General features: G+C 37.9%; 1 protein-coding gene across 2 annotated transcripts in view; it reads right to left on the reverse strand.

Moving 5' to 3' along the window:
* dync2h1 (dynein cytoplasmic 2 heavy chain 1) overlaps window positions 1-19,814 on the reverse strand; it is a 277,874-nt gene that overhangs the window by 135,421 nt on the left and 122,639 nt on the right. For both annotated transcript variants that reach the window (NM_001423300.1, NM_001423299.1), the window contains 15 exon segments: window positions 933-1,074; window positions 2,808-2,934; window positions 3,088-3,174; window positions 3,570-3,691; window positions 5,835-5,958; window positions 6,240-6,400; window positions 8,196-8,309; window positions 8,387-8,524; window positions 8,743-8,903; window positions 10,288-10,363; window positions 10,434-10,576; window positions 11,865-11,978; window positions 16,086-16,194; window positions 16,431-16,679; window positions 18,633-18,754. In NM_001423300.1, coding sequence (NP_001410229.1) covers window positions 933-1,074; window positions 2,808-2,934; window positions 3,088-3,174; window positions 3,570-3,691; window positions 5,835-5,958; window positions 6,240-6,400; window positions 8,196-8,309; window positions 8,387-8,524; window positions 8,743-8,903; window positions 10,288-10,363; window positions 10,434-10,576; window positions 11,865-11,978; window positions 16,086-16,194; window positions 16,431-16,679; window positions 18,633-18,754 — 1,989 coding nt within the window.

A 19,814-nucleotide genomic window follows, 5' to 3' on the forward strand; every position in this document is an offset into this window, starting at 1 on the left:
GATAGACAAACAGACAGACAGATAGATTAGTAAAAGATAGATATGTGGATAGATGGATTGACGGATGGATGAATGGATGGGTGGGTGGATGGATGGATGTATGGACTTGGCTTAGATAGATGACATATTGATGGATGGAGGATTAGACAGATGGATAGATTTATAGATGGGTGTATAAATAGATGGATGGATGGATGAAGATAGATAGACAGATAGACAGATAGACAGATAGACAGATAGATAGATAGATAGATAGATAGATAGATAGATAGATAGATAGATAGATAGATAGATAGATAGATAGATAGATAGATGGATGGATGAATGGATGAATGGACGGATTGTAGGATGGAGGGATGGACGGACGGACGGACGGATGGATGATGGATGGATGGATGGATGGATGGATGGATGGATGGATGGATAACCAATACTGTATATAGATAAATGGATGGGTGGATAGATTAACACAAGATAGATGGATGATGGATGGATGGATGGATGGATGGATGGATGGATGGATGGATGGATGGATGGATGGATAAACAATATATAGTTGGATAGATGAGTGGATAGATAGACAGACTAATAGATTATTAAAAGATAGATAGTTGGATAGCTAGACAGACAGACAGACAGACAGACAGACAGACAGACAGACAGACAGACAGACAGACAGACAGACAGACAGACAGACAGACAGACAGACAGACAGACAGACAGACAGACAGACAGACAGACAGACAGACAGACAGACAGATAGATAGATAGATAGATAGATAGATAGATAGATAGATAGATAGATAGATAGATAGATAGATAGATAGATAGATAGATAGATAGATAGATAGATAGATAGATAGATAGACTAATTAAACAGGCACCAAGTCAAAGGAAAAGTGAGCGAGTGAGTGAGTGTATGTATGTGTTACTCTGCAGTCCTGAGCTGCTCATCCAGTGGTCTAGACTGCTGCGCCGCTGGTCCTCAGGAGCCGCAGGCAGATACGTGATGAAAGCAGCAGAGAGTTGAGCTCTCTTAGGAAGAGTGTCCAGCTCCTCACTGATCTCATCCACCTACACACACACACACACACACACACACACACACACACACACACACACACACACACACACACACACACACACACACACACACACACACACACACACACACAAACACACGTATAATTTGAAGCCACTCACAATCAGGACAGCCACATGTGTGTGTGCATGTGCATGTGTGTGTGTCTTAGATAAATAGATATTTAATAATAATGGATGGACATACACAAATAACAACACTACAAACAAATATACATTACATACACCTCAATCAAAGGTCTGGGGTCTACACTATATTTTTGTCAATCAATCAAAATAAAATGTATTAAAATAATGCTCTGTAAAATGTGAAAATAAACACTGTATTTAAATGACTGCTGACTTTTTTTTAAACTTTATTCATTAAATACTTTCAGTAATAATTACAAATATCAGTAATGATGAAGTAATGATGCTTTGAATATTCCAGGCAAGTGTAAAACAATTTAAAAGAACAAATTGAATTAGAAAACAGTTTTTCACACTTTTAAAACATTAAATTACTTTTTACTGTATTTTCGGTAAATAAACAGCTTCATGAAATCTTGCAGACCTCAAACCTCTGTATTTTGAGCAGAAGTGTATACAAAAATGCACAAACAAGGGGCTCTATTTTGTTTGTTTTGAGCATAACGTGCATTAATCAGAGTCACATCTCTCATTACCTTTAGGAATCAGTCGTGTTGCACCATGGTGCATTTGCTATTTACATGACAAACTTTGTAAGTGTAAAAACTGAACGCTTCACTAGTAAGAAAATAAACAGAGCATCTGCAGCGCGAGGATAAAGAACGAGCCTCCTCCACTCAGCCTTTTTACTTTCTCTTTACTTTACTCCTTTACTTTAATAGAGTTAGGAAACGTTGAAAACTTACTCCACTGAACACATCCATTAGGCTACATATTTAATTTAGCTTGATAAGAACAAAGATTTGTTTCTAAACTATTTCTAAATTCAGTTCTAATTTCCAGCAAACAAATAAATTAACAATAATTACGAAGTCAAAAACTGAGATTTCTAAAGTAAAGTAAAGTAAAGTAAAGATATTTGTGTGTTGCTGAACATCCTATGTGATTTAAGCAATGTGTAAGTGTTTGGTCCTGCATAGGTGCATCCTGGTTCAGGATCTGTAGAGCTACGCATTGATGAATTTGCTCTTCAGTGTTTGAACTCTCAGTAATGATTAAAGCACACTGAACTGAGCTAAACTGAACTGAACTTAAACACTGAAAACTGAACTACCCTGATCCAGTTACTATGACCATTTATGTGAAGCTGCTTTGACACAATCTACATTGTAAAAGCGCAATACAAATAAAGCTGAATTGAACTGAATAACTAACGAGCTTTGCGTTGGACTTTAGAGCAGCATTTAGTTGGTCAATGATGCGGTCTATTTCAGTTACTCAAAATAGCAACGCGCCAACAATACACCTTAACACACCTCCCATTCAGACTAGCACACCCATTAGTCCACAAAGTGGCACAAATGAATTAGCAATTTAAACAACGTGGCACGAAACATGAAAATTACTGCTGCACTGGTCTGAAAATAGCAACAAATCGCGCAAAACACATCGATAGGGCCCTTGATGTCCCACTCAACAATCTCAACCTCATTCACAAACAACATAAAATTAATACATGCGTCAAGTGCATTTTTTTCACATTAAACTTTCATGAACACACACACACACACACAGACCTGTGCTGTCCAGCGTGTGTGTTCTCCGTCCAGCTGCTGCAGGAGTTTCTCAGCTGCACTGATGGTCTCCTGTGCTCTGCTCACCTCAGACTCCAGTTTAGCGGCTTCAGTTGTACGACACTGAAACCTGACATCAAACAATCTCTTTAAATGCTAATAAGCTGGAGATCTTTAACAGCATTAGCTCTAAACTAAACACGAGAAATGTGCTGTGCTGTGGACGATTTTATATCAAACTCTATTGGACTTAATTGAAAGTCGGGTGTTCAACGAGTCTTACTTCTCCTTCAGCTCCAGAACTTTCTCTCCCACAGAGTTCAGCTCCTTTTCCAGCCTGTTCTTGCGGTTCTCAGTCTTGCGCAGGTTTCTGGAACCAGACAGAGTGCGTGAGGGCTGTCACTATTACTGTCTGAATTGGACTGATGATTAATTGTCTAAGAAATAATTGTAATTATGTGAATAATTGTCTTTGATGATAGATTGTGTGTTCTGGGGCCCGTCCTTAAATCTAACACATATGGCCAAATATACAATATATATAATGTATATAAAATTGCAGTTAATATATTTGAACATATATGTGCTTATCTGTAATTCTAATGACTGAAAATGAACATAAATATTCAAATATATAGTGCGGTGCATGACTGAATAGTATTCGACTTTGCCTTTGGTATTCCCTTATTTTCTTTATTTGGCAGATTTATTAATTACCACAGGTCTAAGTGTGTGAGAATGCAGTGTGTGTTTATGTGTACTGACTCCATCAATCCAGCGTGCTCCGTCTGCAGTGGCTCGATCTTCTCCAGCACATGTGAGTACTGAACGTTAGCTTTCACCCAGGCGGCCAGAGGAGCCGCGGCGGCACTCGCTCGTTTGGCGTTCTACACACAAAAACAGGAAAAATGTTTACAAGATGTTAACCTCGAGTCTTCGGCCTCCTGAACTTCAGAATTATGATATTAAGTTCACTTGAAGATGTATTTAGTTGCTTTTGCTTGTTGATTTTGTATTATTTTATTGTACTGTGTGCACAGTGTTCAGTGCTTTGAGAAACAGCTATTAAATAACTATGTATGATAAAGGTTATTATTATTAACATTATTATTAAGCTTCTCAGCAGAGCGTTCATCATGACTAGGACCAGACAGAATCTGCAGACATTTTTTGCTATTTCTGCGCAGAATTTTGTTACAAATCTGCGGATTTATTTGGAATGATTTTGGAAGTATCATAACTAAAATCTTGGTATATGAACTGAAAAATTATATCTTTTAACTTGTACTTAATGTTTACAATGCAGATCCAATTAGGTGCACTTTATTTGATAAATAAAGCAAGTCTTCTATATATTATATCCACTAAAAGACAGAAAATATTCTTTACAAACTGTATTGTAAATAAATTATATGAACATTTTCATATTAGTCAATAATTTTTTCTGAAATTAATAATATTAATAAAAAAATTGAATGAATATAAATTTACACAAGTAAACAGAATTAATGATGGGCTAAAAATCTGCGGAAATCTGCGAGTGATTCCATGTGCGCCTAATCATGACTTCATAGCATATAAATGACTTTATGCCTATGCATCTCATTTCACCCCAAATTAAAGAAATTACATTTCTGTACATCATAAATACTGGTTTTCTTTCTTTCTATCTATCTATCTATCTATCTATCTATCTATCTATCTATCTATCTATCTATCTATCTATCTATCTATCTATCTATCTATCTATCTATCTATCTATCTATCTATCTATCTATCTATCTATCTATCTATCTATCTATCTATCTATCTATCTATCTATCTATCTACATACACACACACACACAGGCCACTTTTTTATTAGGTACACCTTACTAGTGCAAGGATAAACCCCCTTTTGCCTTAATCCTTTGTGGCATGAATTCAACAAGACACTGAAAATATTGAAAACATACTGAAAAATATGCTTTCATGTTGTTGACGTCAAATTCTGAACAAGCAATCAGAACGTTTCTCCAATCTTCTAATGTCCAGCTTTGTGTTGAGCCTGTGTGAATTGTAGCCTCAGTTTCCAGTTCTTAGCTGACAGGAATGGCACCCGGTGTGGTCTTCTGCTGCTGTAGCCCATCTGCCTCAAGGTTGGACGTGTTGTGTGTTCAGAGATGCTCTTCTGCAGACCTCGGTTGTATCGAGTGCTTATTTGAGTTAATGTTGCATTTCTATCAGCTGGAACCAGTCTGGCCATTCTCCTCTGACCTCTGGCATCAACAAGGCATTTGCGCCCACAGAACTGTGAAAATCCCAGTAGATCAGCAATTTCTGAAATACTCAAACCAGCCCGTATGGCACGAACAATCATGCCATGTTTAAAGTCACTCAAATGCCTTTTCTTCCTCATTCTGATGCTCGATTTGAACTGCAGCAGATCGTCTTGACCATGTCTACATGCCTAAATGCATTGAGTTGCTGCCATGTGACTGGCTGATTAGAAATTTGCGTGAACGAGCAGTTGGACAGGTGTACCTAATAAAGTGGCCGGTTAGTGTAAATGTATAATACATTTAAAAAATGTTCTCATCCGTTGATCAATTGTACAGAATTTAGATATATGTTTATTTCCTACTTGCTTTTAAAAATATATATAATAATTATATAATTTCCTGCTATGCAATGCAGGATTTCCAGCATTATTCCAGTCTTTAGCGTGACATGATTCTTAAAATGTATTTTAGTACAGTGTTCAAAAAACATAGTTATTTAATATTTAATATATACATTAATACCATGTGATTGTCTGTCTTCTGTTGAACACAAAACAAGATATGCTGAAGAAAGATGGGAAAAACAGCCATTGACATCTATAGTATGAACAAAAAATACCTTGGAAGTCAAAGACAGTAAATCTTTCTTTGTGTTCAATCGAAGAAGGAAGAAATGGAGGATGAATAAATGATGACAGAGTTTTCATTTTGGGATGAAATATCGCTTTAAAGAGTCTCCACATACAGAGTGAGCTCACGTAAATCTGACCTTGGGGTCAAAGGAAGCCTTGTTTCTGTGCAGCAGCTCCTCCACGCTCTGCCGGATTTCATGAGTGATGCTTCTGGCATCAAACGTGGCGATCTCCTCCCGCACTCCCCGTTTGGCTAAGAAACTGCGTTCAAAAACACTCCATTAGCTCTGCAATTATTCAATTAAGGTGATGTTTTTAAACCCAAAGCAAATGAGCTGTTTGCAATGAAAATGCACTAAATTAAAAGGCATTAATTAGTCCAGGATGAGACTGCATTCATTTAGGCTGACGAGTGTGAAGGTGTAATAAGCAATATGACAGTTTAATTTCCCGGACGAGATAAACACCATAAATAAAGGCTGACTTCATTATGTTGCGGCCGTTAATGGGGAATAATAAAGCCGAGCGTCTGTCTCTCTCACCTCTTCATGCTGACCCAGGACGTGTCGAAGATTCCCATGAGCCTCAGCACTCCCTCCAGGATGTCTCGGATGACGTCGGGCGGCATGCGGAGAGAGCGGATCTCAGACAGAGACTCGGATTTAATGTTCCCCACGGCCTGCTTCGCCTCGTCCACCAGTGGCTGAACACACACAAGCATACGACACACATACAGTTGAAGTCTGAGTTATTAGCCTCTCTGTATATGTCTTTCTCCAATTTCTGTTTAACAGTAAGAAGATTTCTTTCAACACATTTCTAAACATACTAGTTTTCATAAATGATTACTTTCATCTTTACCAGGATGACAGCAGAAAATATTTGACTAAATATTTTTATTATATTAATATTCAGCTTGAAGTCACATTTAAAGGCTTGACTAGGCTAGTTAGGGTTATTAGGCAAGTTATTGTACTGTCAGGGTTCTGCCACTCTGGGGACTATTCCATAAACCAAGCTTACAGAAAAAGCCAGGCTTATTTTGGTAAGTCAGGTTTATTAATGGCGGATTCGGTTTCATAAATCAAATTAACGATAGTTCAAACTTAGTTACCCTGGCAACTTATGCTGGGAAACTAGCCTGGTGCGGGGCAGGCTAACTCTCAGGCTAAGTCTTAAGTTCAAGCTTAATCAAAGTAATGTTAACATTTGCCTGCCATAATTTGATGCCATATATATATATATATATATATATATATATATATATATATATATATATATATATATATATATATATATATACATACATACATATATGTATGTATATATATATACACACACACACACACACACACACACACACACATATATATATATATATATATATATATATATATATATATATATATATATATATATATATATATATATATATATATATGTATGTATGTATACACATACATACATACATACATATATCATATATATACACGTTTATTTTTTTGGGCTTAGTGCCTTTATTGATGTGGGGTTATCACAGCGCAATGAACGGCCAACTTATACAGCATATGATTTATGGAGCGGACGCCTTCACTGGGAAACATCCTTAAACACTCATTCACATTCCTACACTGTGGCCAATTTAGCTTATTCAATTCACCTATAGCGCATGCTGCATATCTTTGGATTTGGGGGAAACCAGAGCACCTGGAGGAAACCCACGCGAGCACGGGGGTAAGAAAGACACTGACTAATATAAAGAAGAAGACTACATTTCTTAAATAATGACTTTAAAGCTGTAAAATGAGTGAAATAATCGGGAGATGATACGTGCTGAGCAGCAACGTCACTTTAATGTAAAGATATTTTCCCACGGGCCACGAGAAACAAGTGGCAAAGGGAAAGCAACGATTTTAAGACCCCACGGACACCATGTTGTATATAGGTTTTTGCAACCGGTTACCCGTGTGACTTGGTGCTCACCTCTAAAGGTGAATTAGATCAACTAAATTGCCCGTTTTGTATGTGTGTGAATGAGAAAGTGTATGGGTGTTTCCCAGTACTGGTTTGCAGCTGGAAGGGTGTAAAACATATGCTGGATAAGTTGGGGGTTCATTCTGCTGTGGCGACCCCTGATAAATAAAGGGACTAAGCCGAAGGAAAATGAATGAATGACATAGAATAAAAAAATTCTAAATTCAATCATAAAATGTTGAAGAAGTAAAAACCTTAAAGTAACACTAAAACAGTGTAAAAAAAACAACACAAGATAAACACAGTAAAATCAAAAATTAAATTCAATGCATATATTATATTATATTACTATCATTACTATCAAAATGTTTATTTATTTACTTATAAAAAAATTAAATGAAACAACTGAAAATGTGAAATGTTGCCGTGACAAGTATAAAATCTTTATTGTTATTTCATTTTTGGGCAGGTTTAAGAGCAATTTTCTCGGTCTAAGTTTTTTATTCTTTCTCCACTTTTCTGACCTGAACCTCTCGCAGCTCCTCATCGATTTTCTTCTTGCGCTCTTCAATCTTAGAGACCTCGTGTGCCATTCTCTCCTTGATCTTCTCCATCTCTGTCTTCTGGTCGCTGGCGTTCTGAAACCCAGCATGTGTAAATACACTCAGAGTATCATTTACTACTGGTTTATCTGCTCAAACACACACACACACACCTGCATTGAGGTGGTGATCTCCTGCAGAGCGGCGTCTGCTTCAGCCTGTTTGGTCTTCAGTAAACTGCTTTGCTCGGCGGCCCGCCTCTTCAGCTCGTCCACCAATGCCTTCGCTTCGTTCAGCTTGGCCACGCCCGCCTGCAGTCACATATAGTTCAGCCAGTTCAGGAAGGAAAATGCATTTACTTTCTCCATAGGAAATAGTTTGTTTAACAATACTGATTTAATACCAGCTCTGATGTTAATTAATTAAAGCCAGATAACATTATTTCATGCGTCCCCATGGAAAAGAAATGAATGGAAACTTAAATGTTGTTGGGCAGTATTGTAGTTTGCTGTATTGTGAAGGTGTGTACCTGCAGGTGCTGTTGTTTGTGCGTCAGCTCTTTGCGTTTGGAGCTGTAGATGGACTGGTAGACCTGCAGGAAGTTCAGGTATTGACTCGGTGTGGCTCCAAACTCTCGGCATGACTCGTGGATCGCCAGGAAGGAGCGATAGAGCTCTGTGTGCACTGATGCTGAAAGACAATCAGTTAGACAGAAGGTCAACCGTGTACAGCAGGGGTCACCAATCCTGGTCCTGGAGGGCCGGTGTCCCTGCAGGGTTTAGCTCCAACTTGCCTTAACACACCTGCACGGATGTTTCAAGTATACCTAGTAAAACCTTGATTAGCTTGTTCAGGTGGGTTTGATTAGGGTTGGAGCTAAAATTAGCAAGACACCGGCCCTTCAGGAACAAGTTTGGTGACCACTGGTGTACAGCAATAAGTCCCGTACACGTTATTCATTCATTAATTGATTTTCTTTTCGGCTTAGTCCCTTTATCCGGGGTCGCAACTTATCCTGCAAGTTTTATGCAGCGGATGCCCTTTTAGCCGCAACCCATCTCTGGGAAACATTCAGACACACTCATTCACACTTATAAACTACGGACAATTTTAACCCAATTCACCTGAACCGCATGTCTTTGGGCCAACCTAAGCTCATTCTGCAAACGTAGCCCCGCAGACGTTTCTGGAGACCGCGATTTACATGGCCGGAGGTACATACGGATGCGTTTAGTTTTTTTCGAGCGAACGCTGCGTGGCGGTGTGGCGCCGCTTCGCTCCTCCTCTTCGCTCTCTAGCCAGCCAATGGCTCGCCTCCGAGTGGAGGGCTTTCCTGATGCAACCAGTTTGTCCGCTTAGCTTACAGCGTTGCGTTGGCGGAGCGGAGGCCCCGGAGGAGGAGGAGGAGCCGGCCGCGGGGACGACGACCGGGATCGAGTCCGGGGAACAGCGGTTCCAGAAATCAGGTAAGACGAAAAACAGAATCCGAAAAATAAGGGCGAGAACGCGGCGGGATCCGAAAACGCAGTCGAAATCGAAGACGAGGGCGTATGCTTTTTTTTTTTTTTTTTCTGGACAGCTTTTTCAAACCGTCGCTCGGGTTTAGGGAAGGAGGAGGAGGAAGAGGAGGGCGGCCGGGTCGGCTGATACGGCGGCTTTTCGCGCGAGAACGGCCGGAGACGCGAAAAAGCGCGCACAGCGGCCTCTCGCGGATCCGCGAAAACAAAAAACGCTCGAATACGTTTCTCCCGGGACGTATCTTGCAGTCCGCAGAAAAGTCCGCGAGGCTACGTTTCCACAATGAGCCCGGGTTGCTTTGGGCTGTAGGGGAAACGGAGCACCCGGAGGAAACCCACGCGAACACAGGGAGAACATGCAAACTCCACACAGAAATGCCAACTGACCCAGCCAAGGCTCGAACCAGCTTAGTCTCTAATTTGGCTTAGTCTCTAATTCAGAGGTCGCCACAGCGGAATGAACCGCCAACTATTAACAATTTTGACTTCAACTGTGTGTCATTTTTATTCACAGAAAGAGTCAGCCGCGTCAGCAATACTTTTCTACACAATCCTACCAGATTTCTTCTTCTTCCTCTGCTTGTCTTCAGTTTTTTCGTCTTCTTCAATCCTGGACAGCAGCATCTCAGGGATCTGAAGGAGATTCAGTGTGTTATGTGCTGAACGAATGCAATGTTTTCTTTCACTGGTTTTGTGTGCTCACCTTCTTCATGCTGCTGTCGCTCCAGCTCTCCATCCACTGCACGGAGCACTTCCTGTAGAGCGCAGGGTTACTCTCGCAGTTGATGGTGAAGTGTTCGTTAGTGCAGTCCATGATCAAAACCACATGCAGGTTCTGCTGAACACCTGCGCAAACACACACACACACCGCTGTTTATATAGGACTATAAGATGTATTAATAGTTTAAATTACTGACAAAAGTCTTGTTGCCTATCTAAGTTTTAGGAACAGCAAATAATAACTTGACTTCTAGTTGATGATTTGGTATCAGAAGTGTCTTATATGAAAGGTAAAGGCGTCTAGATGACGCTTATTTGAGCACAATAAAATCTGATCATGCCTTGATTATTAATGATTTGATTAGGACAGTAAGGTCTGACTCTGCTTAGACTAAAGTCTGGTCCGTGAACAGAAATAATGTCCAGTCTTGAATATAAAGTCCTGCTGCAGTGGAAACAGAATGAATATTGTGTCTGACTCCATCATGAGCTTGGAGGACTGCATCCATACATCTCTGCACTGACTCAAATCACTGATTAATAAAGTCATCTGGAATGGCAGAGAAAGCGTTCCTGCAGGACTCCCAGAGTTCATCAAGATCCTTTAGTTTCATTTCAACGCCTCCTCCTTCATCTTACCCCAGACATGCTCAATAATGTTCATGTCTGGTGACTGGGCTGGCCAATCCTGGAGCAGCTTGACCTTCTTTGCTTTCAGGAGCTTTGATGTGGAGGCTGAAGTATGAGCAGAAGCGCTATCCTGCTGGAGAATTGTCCCTCTCCTGTGGTTTGTAATGTAATGGGCAGCACAAATGTCTTGATACCTCAGGCTGTTGATGTTGCAGATCTCTCACACGCCCCCATACTGAATGTAGCCCCAAACCATGATTTCTCCTTCACCAAACTTGACTGATTTCTGTGAGAATCATGCTGGCTCCAGTAGGTCTTCTGCAGTATTGGTGATGATTAAGATGCAGATCAACAGATGATTCATCAGGAAAAACCACCTTCTGACACTTTAACAAATGATCAACTAGAAGTCGAGGTATTATTTGTTGCTCTTACAACTGGAATCCACAACAAGACTTTTGTCAGGTACCGTATATATAAATATATATAGATACTTAATACATAAATATATATAATAAAAGAAGCTAATAAATGCTAATTTTATTTATTAAACTATTAAAGCAAGTAATAATAAACAGCCAATGTTTCCCACCTAAACATTTCTAATTATGCATCTGACAGACACTATCACACAACAAGAAAAGTATTATTTGCCTTAATGACTAATTAAAGCAATTGTCAAGTCTGCCGCACCATCAAAATGAAAGTTTCACCACAATTATATTGTTCAAGCAGAAATATTTATTTGAATGATATTTGAAAATCGATTAGTTGATCTACTTACGGTGTGAGAAATAGTTGAGAACTGGCCCGGTGAAGCCATCCTGTGACGCCTGATCTTTCAGAGACGTCAGCAAAGGCTCTAGCTCTTCAGTGGAGTACAAGCCTGGAACTTCACCTGTTAGCAACAATAAAGCACATAACAAACAGCTTCTGAAATACAGTATGTGTCAGTGAAATAGTTTTTATTATTATTATTATTTTATTTTTTAAATGAATAAATTTTTATTTATTATTATATTTATTATATTATTTGTTTTATTATCGCAATTAATCACATCCAAAATAAGTTTGTTTTGCCATAATTTAACTGTATTTACCGTGAACACTTATTTTGTACGTATAAAAACACACGTGAATGCATATGTTTGAGAAAATGTTTGTGTATATTTAGATATAAAATATATGTGTATAGGACACAAATTATTTATTCATTCATTCATTCATTTTCTTTTCGGCTTAGTCCCTTTATTCATTAGGGGTCGCCACAGCGGAATGAACAGCCAACTTATCCAGCATATGTTTTATTCAGCGGATGCCTTTCCAGCTGCAACCCAGTACTGGGAAACACCTATACACTCTCACATTCACACACAATCATACACTACAGCCAATTTAGTTCATCCAAATCACCTATAGCGCATGTGTTTGGACTGTGGGGGAAACCGAAGCACCCTGAGGAAACCCACACCAACACAGGGAGAACATGCAAACTCCGCACAGAAATGCCAATGAGGCTCAAACCAGCAACCCTCTGATGCTGTGTTCACACCAGATGTGGAGGGCGCGGATAAATCGCGCTATTCGCACGTAAATAGCCACGTCAACATTTGAGATTACTTGCTTCATTCGCGCGTCAAACCCCGCTTCATTTGTTGTCAAACTCACTTCAGAACAGACGCGGATTCGCGTGATGGGCGGGGCTTCTGTCTGCCCAGTGACTCTAGCTTCATAGCTAAATGGCTAACATGGATTTTATGAAGAAAATAACAGTGTTTATGTGCTTTATAAAGACTGAAAAACAGCGTTGATACGTTTAGGGTCGTGTCTGAGTCCACTACATTCTTTCAGAGGTGCATCCAGCTCTGTGAGCTCATAAACTCCCCCAGAAACTGAACCTGGATGATGGAGGCTTTCAGCGGTGCTTCTGACTAAGGCAAGCCCAGTTTGATGAACTGTTGTTGGTGTCGGCTGGAGGATTTCCTCCGGGACACTAACAACAGGGGCTACATCACAATCACGCCCCCACAAGAGCAAGCTCCTGATTGATTAACGCGATTCGCACACTGCGTCATTCGCGCTGCGCCATTCGTGCGTATCGCACCACAGGATGTCTATTCGTGCGTTTGCATTGACTTAACATGTAAATCACTCGTGCTTGAAGCTACTTTCGCATCTGGTGTGAACCCAGCATTACTGTGAGATGACAGTGCTGACCACAGAGCCACCACAAGTAAATATCAATTTAAATATCTACGTACAATATTTTTTTTTTTTCTTGTCAGCTTAGTGCCTTTATTAATCCGGGGTCGCCACAGCGAAATGAACCACTTATCCAGCATGCTTTTACGCAGCGGATGCCCTTCCAGCCACAACCCATCTCTGGAAAACAACCACACACACTCATTCACACTCATACACTACAGACAATTTAGCCTACCCAATTCACCTGTACCACATGTATTTGGGCTGTGGTGGAAACCGGAGCACTGGAAGGAAACCCACGCGAATGCAGGAAGAACATGCAAACTCCACACAGAAACGCCAACTGACCTAGCTGAGGCTCGAACCAGCGACCTTCTTGCTGTGAGGCGACAGCACTACCTACTGCGCCACCGCGTCGCCTTGTAACAAATTTGTTTGGTTAATTTTTTGTTTTTATGTATTTGTGTGTGTGTGCATCACATGTACATAATAAAGATTTATAATACAGGATGTGATTCGTCTTTGCACAGCACTAGTTTGGATACTGGATTTTAGATACAATAAAAAAAAAACGTCCATTTCCTGCTAACATTTGAGTCCTGTTGAACATGTACTGAAACAGCACTGATTTGCCATTGTGTTCAAGAGCTCGACAGAATTGACTGATTGGTCGTGAAGGTCCTCAGATCACCACTGTTCACCAAATGCGGTGTTTAACCCCCTGGGGTCGAAGACCGCGTATACGCGTTCCGACAAGTTTTTACCTCATTGAGCTGAAATGAACCTAAATTACACTTTCAGTTTTGATCGTACAGATAAGATCAATACATCAATCGAATCTGTTAGGTGTCTACTTTCAAATGTGTACACTCACAACAAAAACAAATGTGTGTGCTTTTGCAAAACAAGGATAATAAACAGTGTAGGCATTCTGTCTTTTCTCTCTCCGTGAACTGTTTTTAGAAACGCGTCAGTAAAATGCGCTGAAACTCTGCGAAAATAAAACACAGAGAGATGAGACACATATGTTTATAAAGCTTGAAGTGTCTACTTTTAAACGCAGCTTTGCATGTTGAAAACAAATATTGTTTATTAAAGTAATCAGTATGAAACCAACGCTATGTCTAGCTTCTCAGTCTGAGCTCATTAGAGTTAATGCGACCACCCCCACGAAGCTTTGACATTACAAATAGCCTGCATGAGAAGCGCGCAACAGTAGACTGTGTCAGGAAAGACATGTCATTAAAATGAACTCAGCAAACACTCAACAAAGAAACATGAGAGATGTTTCTAAAGAAAGCTTGATATGTCTACTTTTGCATTAACCAATTCAAGTCGAAAACAAATAATCTCCTTTCATGTAATCCGTATAAAAGTAAGGGCTGGTACTGATTCTCCTGTCGCCTCATTACAGCAAACGTGATCCCGCCGGCAGTGAAGGCGCAGTTCATATGGAAATGAACTGAGGTGAGCCAGAAAGGTGATAATGTACACGCTCCCCGAGACATGGCATCAAACGATAAGCTTTATTATAGTTACTTATTTTGTTTGAACGATGGCACGCTACACGGGTGAAGAAGCACAGTACTAAACAGCGACAAAGAACTTACCTTCTCAGAGGAAGAGCGCGACTCTGATGACGAGCGCATGCATTTAGAAGAACGTCTAGACCCAGCAAAGGACAGAATTCCAGCCGATAAGTCTTTTATTCTAACCTTTATGATTTATATGAAATATGTCCTTACAGGCCACTTATAGTTTCATTGCTATACAAAGTGTATCCTATAACGCATACCGTGGCGTATAATGATAAACATAGTCCTATATAATGAAAAATGTAATGTTATATGAAATAAATAAATAAATAAATATATATATATATATATATATATATATATATATATATATATATATATATATATATATAATTATTATTATATGTATATTATAAAAATAAATACTTGTTTACAATACAGGTGCTGTTCTGTTAAAAATTCCTATGTGGTAACTGAGTTTATTAGGTTTACTAGTATTGAGTTATTTTGTGTGATAGTTTAATATATTTTAAATAAACTGCAAACAAAAAAATATATAAATAAACTTATTTTTTTCTCAGGTTCTTTCTTGAAACTCTTAGTCACATACCTGTCTGATGGCTCATTATGCAGCTCATTATGCAGGTCTTTGTCTTCTCTGGTGTGACTTACTGTATAGTAATGATAGTTCACGCCTTCTCTCATAAACCATTTTCACAAAGAAAGTGACTTAGAAATTTTAATTCATTGTATTCTTTTCTGTGAGCAAGTGAACAAGATGATTCTCACATCATTTTGAAGCAAAAACACTAGACTACCAGATCCAGTTCTCAAAAGTCTTGTGCACAAATGTTCTCTGTGTGTTTCACGGCCTTGTTTCAGTGACTTCAAAATTTTAGTTTTTCACTAACCACGTATAAACATTTCTTTCTCAAAAACACTTACACATACAAACATGCTGCTTAGGTATTATTGTAGCCCAACTTGTGCTGTTTACAGTGTTATCACACTTTAGCCATTCATATGTTATTAAGATACTGAAAACAACACAAATGTCAGTGCATGTCAAAACTTCTCCAGAGCCCCAAAACACCCTCAGACCCCAGAGGGTTAAGTACGTGGTGTTAAACAGCACTTAAATGTTAGCGGGAAATGGATGTTTTGTTTTGTTTTGTTGTATTTCAGTACCGATTAGTATCAAAATTACAGTATCGTGACAACACTACCCAGCAATAGTAAATATATTTGGTAAGAAAGAAACTGACCTGAGGACAGCAGACTGTTGACCATCTCCAGAAAGGAAGGATGAACAAACTGATGATCTTCTAACAGCAAAACCACCTGCTGTCCATCCACAGCGGCCAAATGCATGACCTACAGATGGAGACAAGAGTGTGTGAACGTGATGCTGGAGTGATTTAGCACACACAGATAGGCATGGGATGATAAGCAGTTTCAAGGTTTCGTGCGGTTTAGAAAAGTCAAGGTTTTAAATCAGCTACAATTAAAAAGGAGCATATTTTAGAGCAGTAACCACAATGCTGTGATATTTTTATCCAAGGTTATCATACCCTCAGAATCCTACACACAGACACTGAGGCCAAACTCACAGTTTTCAGGTCAGATTTGAAGTGTTTGAGCGAGTACGAGCGGGAGATTTTGGGTGTGAAGAGAGTGGCTCCGTGCATGTGGCTGACCACACATGTAGCCGTGCGCCGACCCACACCACTGCGACCTGCTAGCAGCAGCGAACCGCCGGGAGAGGTCAACACACGGTCCACTCGAGACATGTAGTCCAGAACTTCAGGAAACAGCAGGATATCCAGCTCCCGGTTATCACGACCGTACAGGACGATTCCCTGAGGACACACAGAAACACACTCATTCATTTCATTTTAGTAATTAACAGTTTTATTTATTAAAGGTCCCGTCAAGTGCTTCTGAAATGTGCAGTCTTTTAATTAATGTTTGACATAGCTAAAATATAAACAGAGGACAGGACATAGTGTAGCTCCTCCCCTTTTAGAAAAAACAGCCAGTAGCATTTCATTTTTATCACCGCTCTGCCAGTAAGAGTGGTTGAGCTCAAGCACATCAAATGGGAAGTGTCTCGAAGGGGGCGGGGCATGTCAGATACTAGAGAACATTTGATTGGTCAGATGATTTGAGGAGAAACTGAAGTATGAGGTGACGTGAGTAAAAATGTGGATTCATTCAGGCGAAAGTGACAAACTACAAGCTTGACATGTTTATGTAAGTTTTATATGCCATAAATGGGAATTTTGTGTGTGTGTGTGTGTGTGTGTGTGTGTGTGTGTGTGTGTGTTAAGAATAAGTATTTCATCATTTAATTAACAAAAAACAACCAAAAAGTCACTGCGCCTTCAAAATGGACCAATAACGTGATGACCAAGTATTATTATTAGTAGTAGAAGTGGCAATAGTAATAGTAATAAAACTATATTTGTATTTATTTGTTTATTTGAATTTAGTTATTATTAATTTTTTGGAGGGGATTATTATTCATTCGTTCATTTTCTTTTCGGCTCAGTCCCTTAATTAATCTGGGGTCGTCACAGCAGAATGAACCGCCAACTTATGTTTTACATAAGGATTGTTATGTTTTTTTTAATAATTAATAATAATTTTTTTCCTATATTATTATTTTTTTAATGTTTTATTATTTAATTAATTTATGCTTTTTTCTTTTATAAAAAATATTAATTTGAAGATACAAAAACTAAACTGTACAACTGTATCAAAGGAAATAGAACTATTTGCAATCTTGCCTTAAATGAATAACGAATAATATGACAAAATAATAAATGAATTATAAAACAAAAAATAAAAGTACTGTAGTTTAAACAATAATTTGTTGTTTAATTATAATGTATTGACTATATTTTTGTTTCAGCAAATTTTCCTGTATTTTGACACTCTTGTTTTTCATAAAAAATGAAAATAAATAAGTCTGATTAATATTATTTTACATAATATGTTACATTTAATAAATAAACAAATACAGCTAAATAATAATAACAACAATAATAATAATAATAATAATAATAAAATATTAATAATAAATAACAACAACAATAATAATAAAAATAATAAACACAAAAATTACAATAATAGTCATAATAAATAACAATAATAATAATAATAATAATAATAATAAAAATAAATTACAATAATAAAAATAATAAAAATAATAATAATAATAATAATAATAAATAACAATAAATTACAATAATAATAATAATAATAAATAACAATAAATTACAATAATAAAAATAAAATAATAATAATAATAATAATAATAAATAACAATAAATTACAATAACAATAATAATAATAATAATAATAAATAACAATAAATTACAACAATAAAAATAAAATAATAATAATAATAATAATAATAACAAATAACAATAAATTACAATAACAATAATCAAAATAATAATAATACAAATAATAATAATAATAAACATAATAATAATGATAACAATAATAATAATAAATAACAATAAATTACAACAATAATAATTAAAAAAAAATAAATAACAATAAATTACAATAATAATAAAAAAAATAAAAAAAATAATAATAATAATAATAATAATAATTGTAATAATAAATAACAACAATAGGAAACATCCAAAACATGCAGTGACGGTGGTCCTCCAGGAAGGTGGTTGAGAAACCCTGCTTTAAACCGTAATTCTGAACGTGTTTTACACAGATAAAGATACAGATGTAAAAACAGCTTTATATGTCAATAAAAGTAAAAGATTCTTGATTTATTTTCTGACCTTGTGTATGATCTCACTGAGGTCACTGGCGTTCAGACGTGCCAGTTTTCTGCCGTGGGGTGGAAGGGGTTGACCAGGGGAACGTCCTTCGTGAGACGCGGCCCACGTCACAAAATATACATCTGAAGCAGAAAACACACAAATACAACAACATGAGGATCCCGTACTGTAATCTCTTTCAAAATGTTCTGTTTCCTGTCATGTAACGCATGATTCTCAGCAGCATTACTGCAGTCTTCAGTGTGATATGATACCTCAGAAATCACACAGATGATTTTGCTTCTTATTTTAGTGGAAACGGTGCCACATTTTAGTTCAAGGATTCTTTGATTACAAGAAAATTTATAAATGCAGCACGGATTGGAAATGTTTAACATTTATTTCAATTACAGTCAACTAAATGATCATCATCATCTTTATTCATACTAAATAAAACTACTTATTTCATGTGAGTGAGTGTGTGTATGTGCGTTTGTGCATACGTGAGTGTTTTTGTGTGTGTATGTGTGTTTGTACAAGTATGTTTGTGTATTCTGTTTGAGTGTATGTGTGTGTTTTCTGTGTGTATGCAAGTGTTTTCCTACCGTGTGTGTGTGTGAGTGTACATGTGCAAGTGTTTTATTGTGTGTGTGTGTGTGTGTGTGTGTGTGTGTGTGTGTGTGTGTGTGTGTGTGTGTGTGATTGCTTATTCTTTTTGAGCGTCTGTGTATTCTGTGTGCGTGTTTGTGTGTGTGCGTGTGTCTGCATTTGTGTATCTTGTTGGTGTGTGTGTGTGATTGATTTTCTGTGTTTGTGTATTTCTGTGTGTGTGTGTGTGTGTGTGTGTGTGTGTGTGTGTGTGTGTGTGTGTGTGTGTGTGTGTATGCACGTGTGTTTTTTGTGAGTGTTCTTCTGTGTGTTTGTTTGTGTATTTTGTTTGAGTGTATGTGTGTGTGAGTGTTTTTTTCTGTGTTTGTGTATTATTTTGTGTGTGTGTGCTTGCGTGTTTTTCTGTGTGTTTGTGTGTTTGCTTTTCTTTATCTATTCTTCTGTGTGTGTGTGTGTGTGTGTGTGTGTTTGTGTTTCTGTGTGTGTGAGAGAGAGATTGTTTTTCTGCATATGTATTTGTGTATTCTTGTGTGTGTGTGTGTGTGTGTGTGTGTGTGTGTGTGTGTGTGTGTGTGTGTTATTCTTGTTTGTGTT

The sequence above is a fragment of the Danio rerio genome, chromosome 15, assembly GCF_052040795.2.
Source record: "Danio rerio strain M-AB ecotype USA chromosome 15, GRCz13ab, whole genome shotgun sequence".
Classification (NCBI taxonomy): domain Eukaryota; kingdom Metazoa; phylum Chordata; class Actinopteri; order Cypriniformes; family Danionidae; genus Danio; species Danio rerio.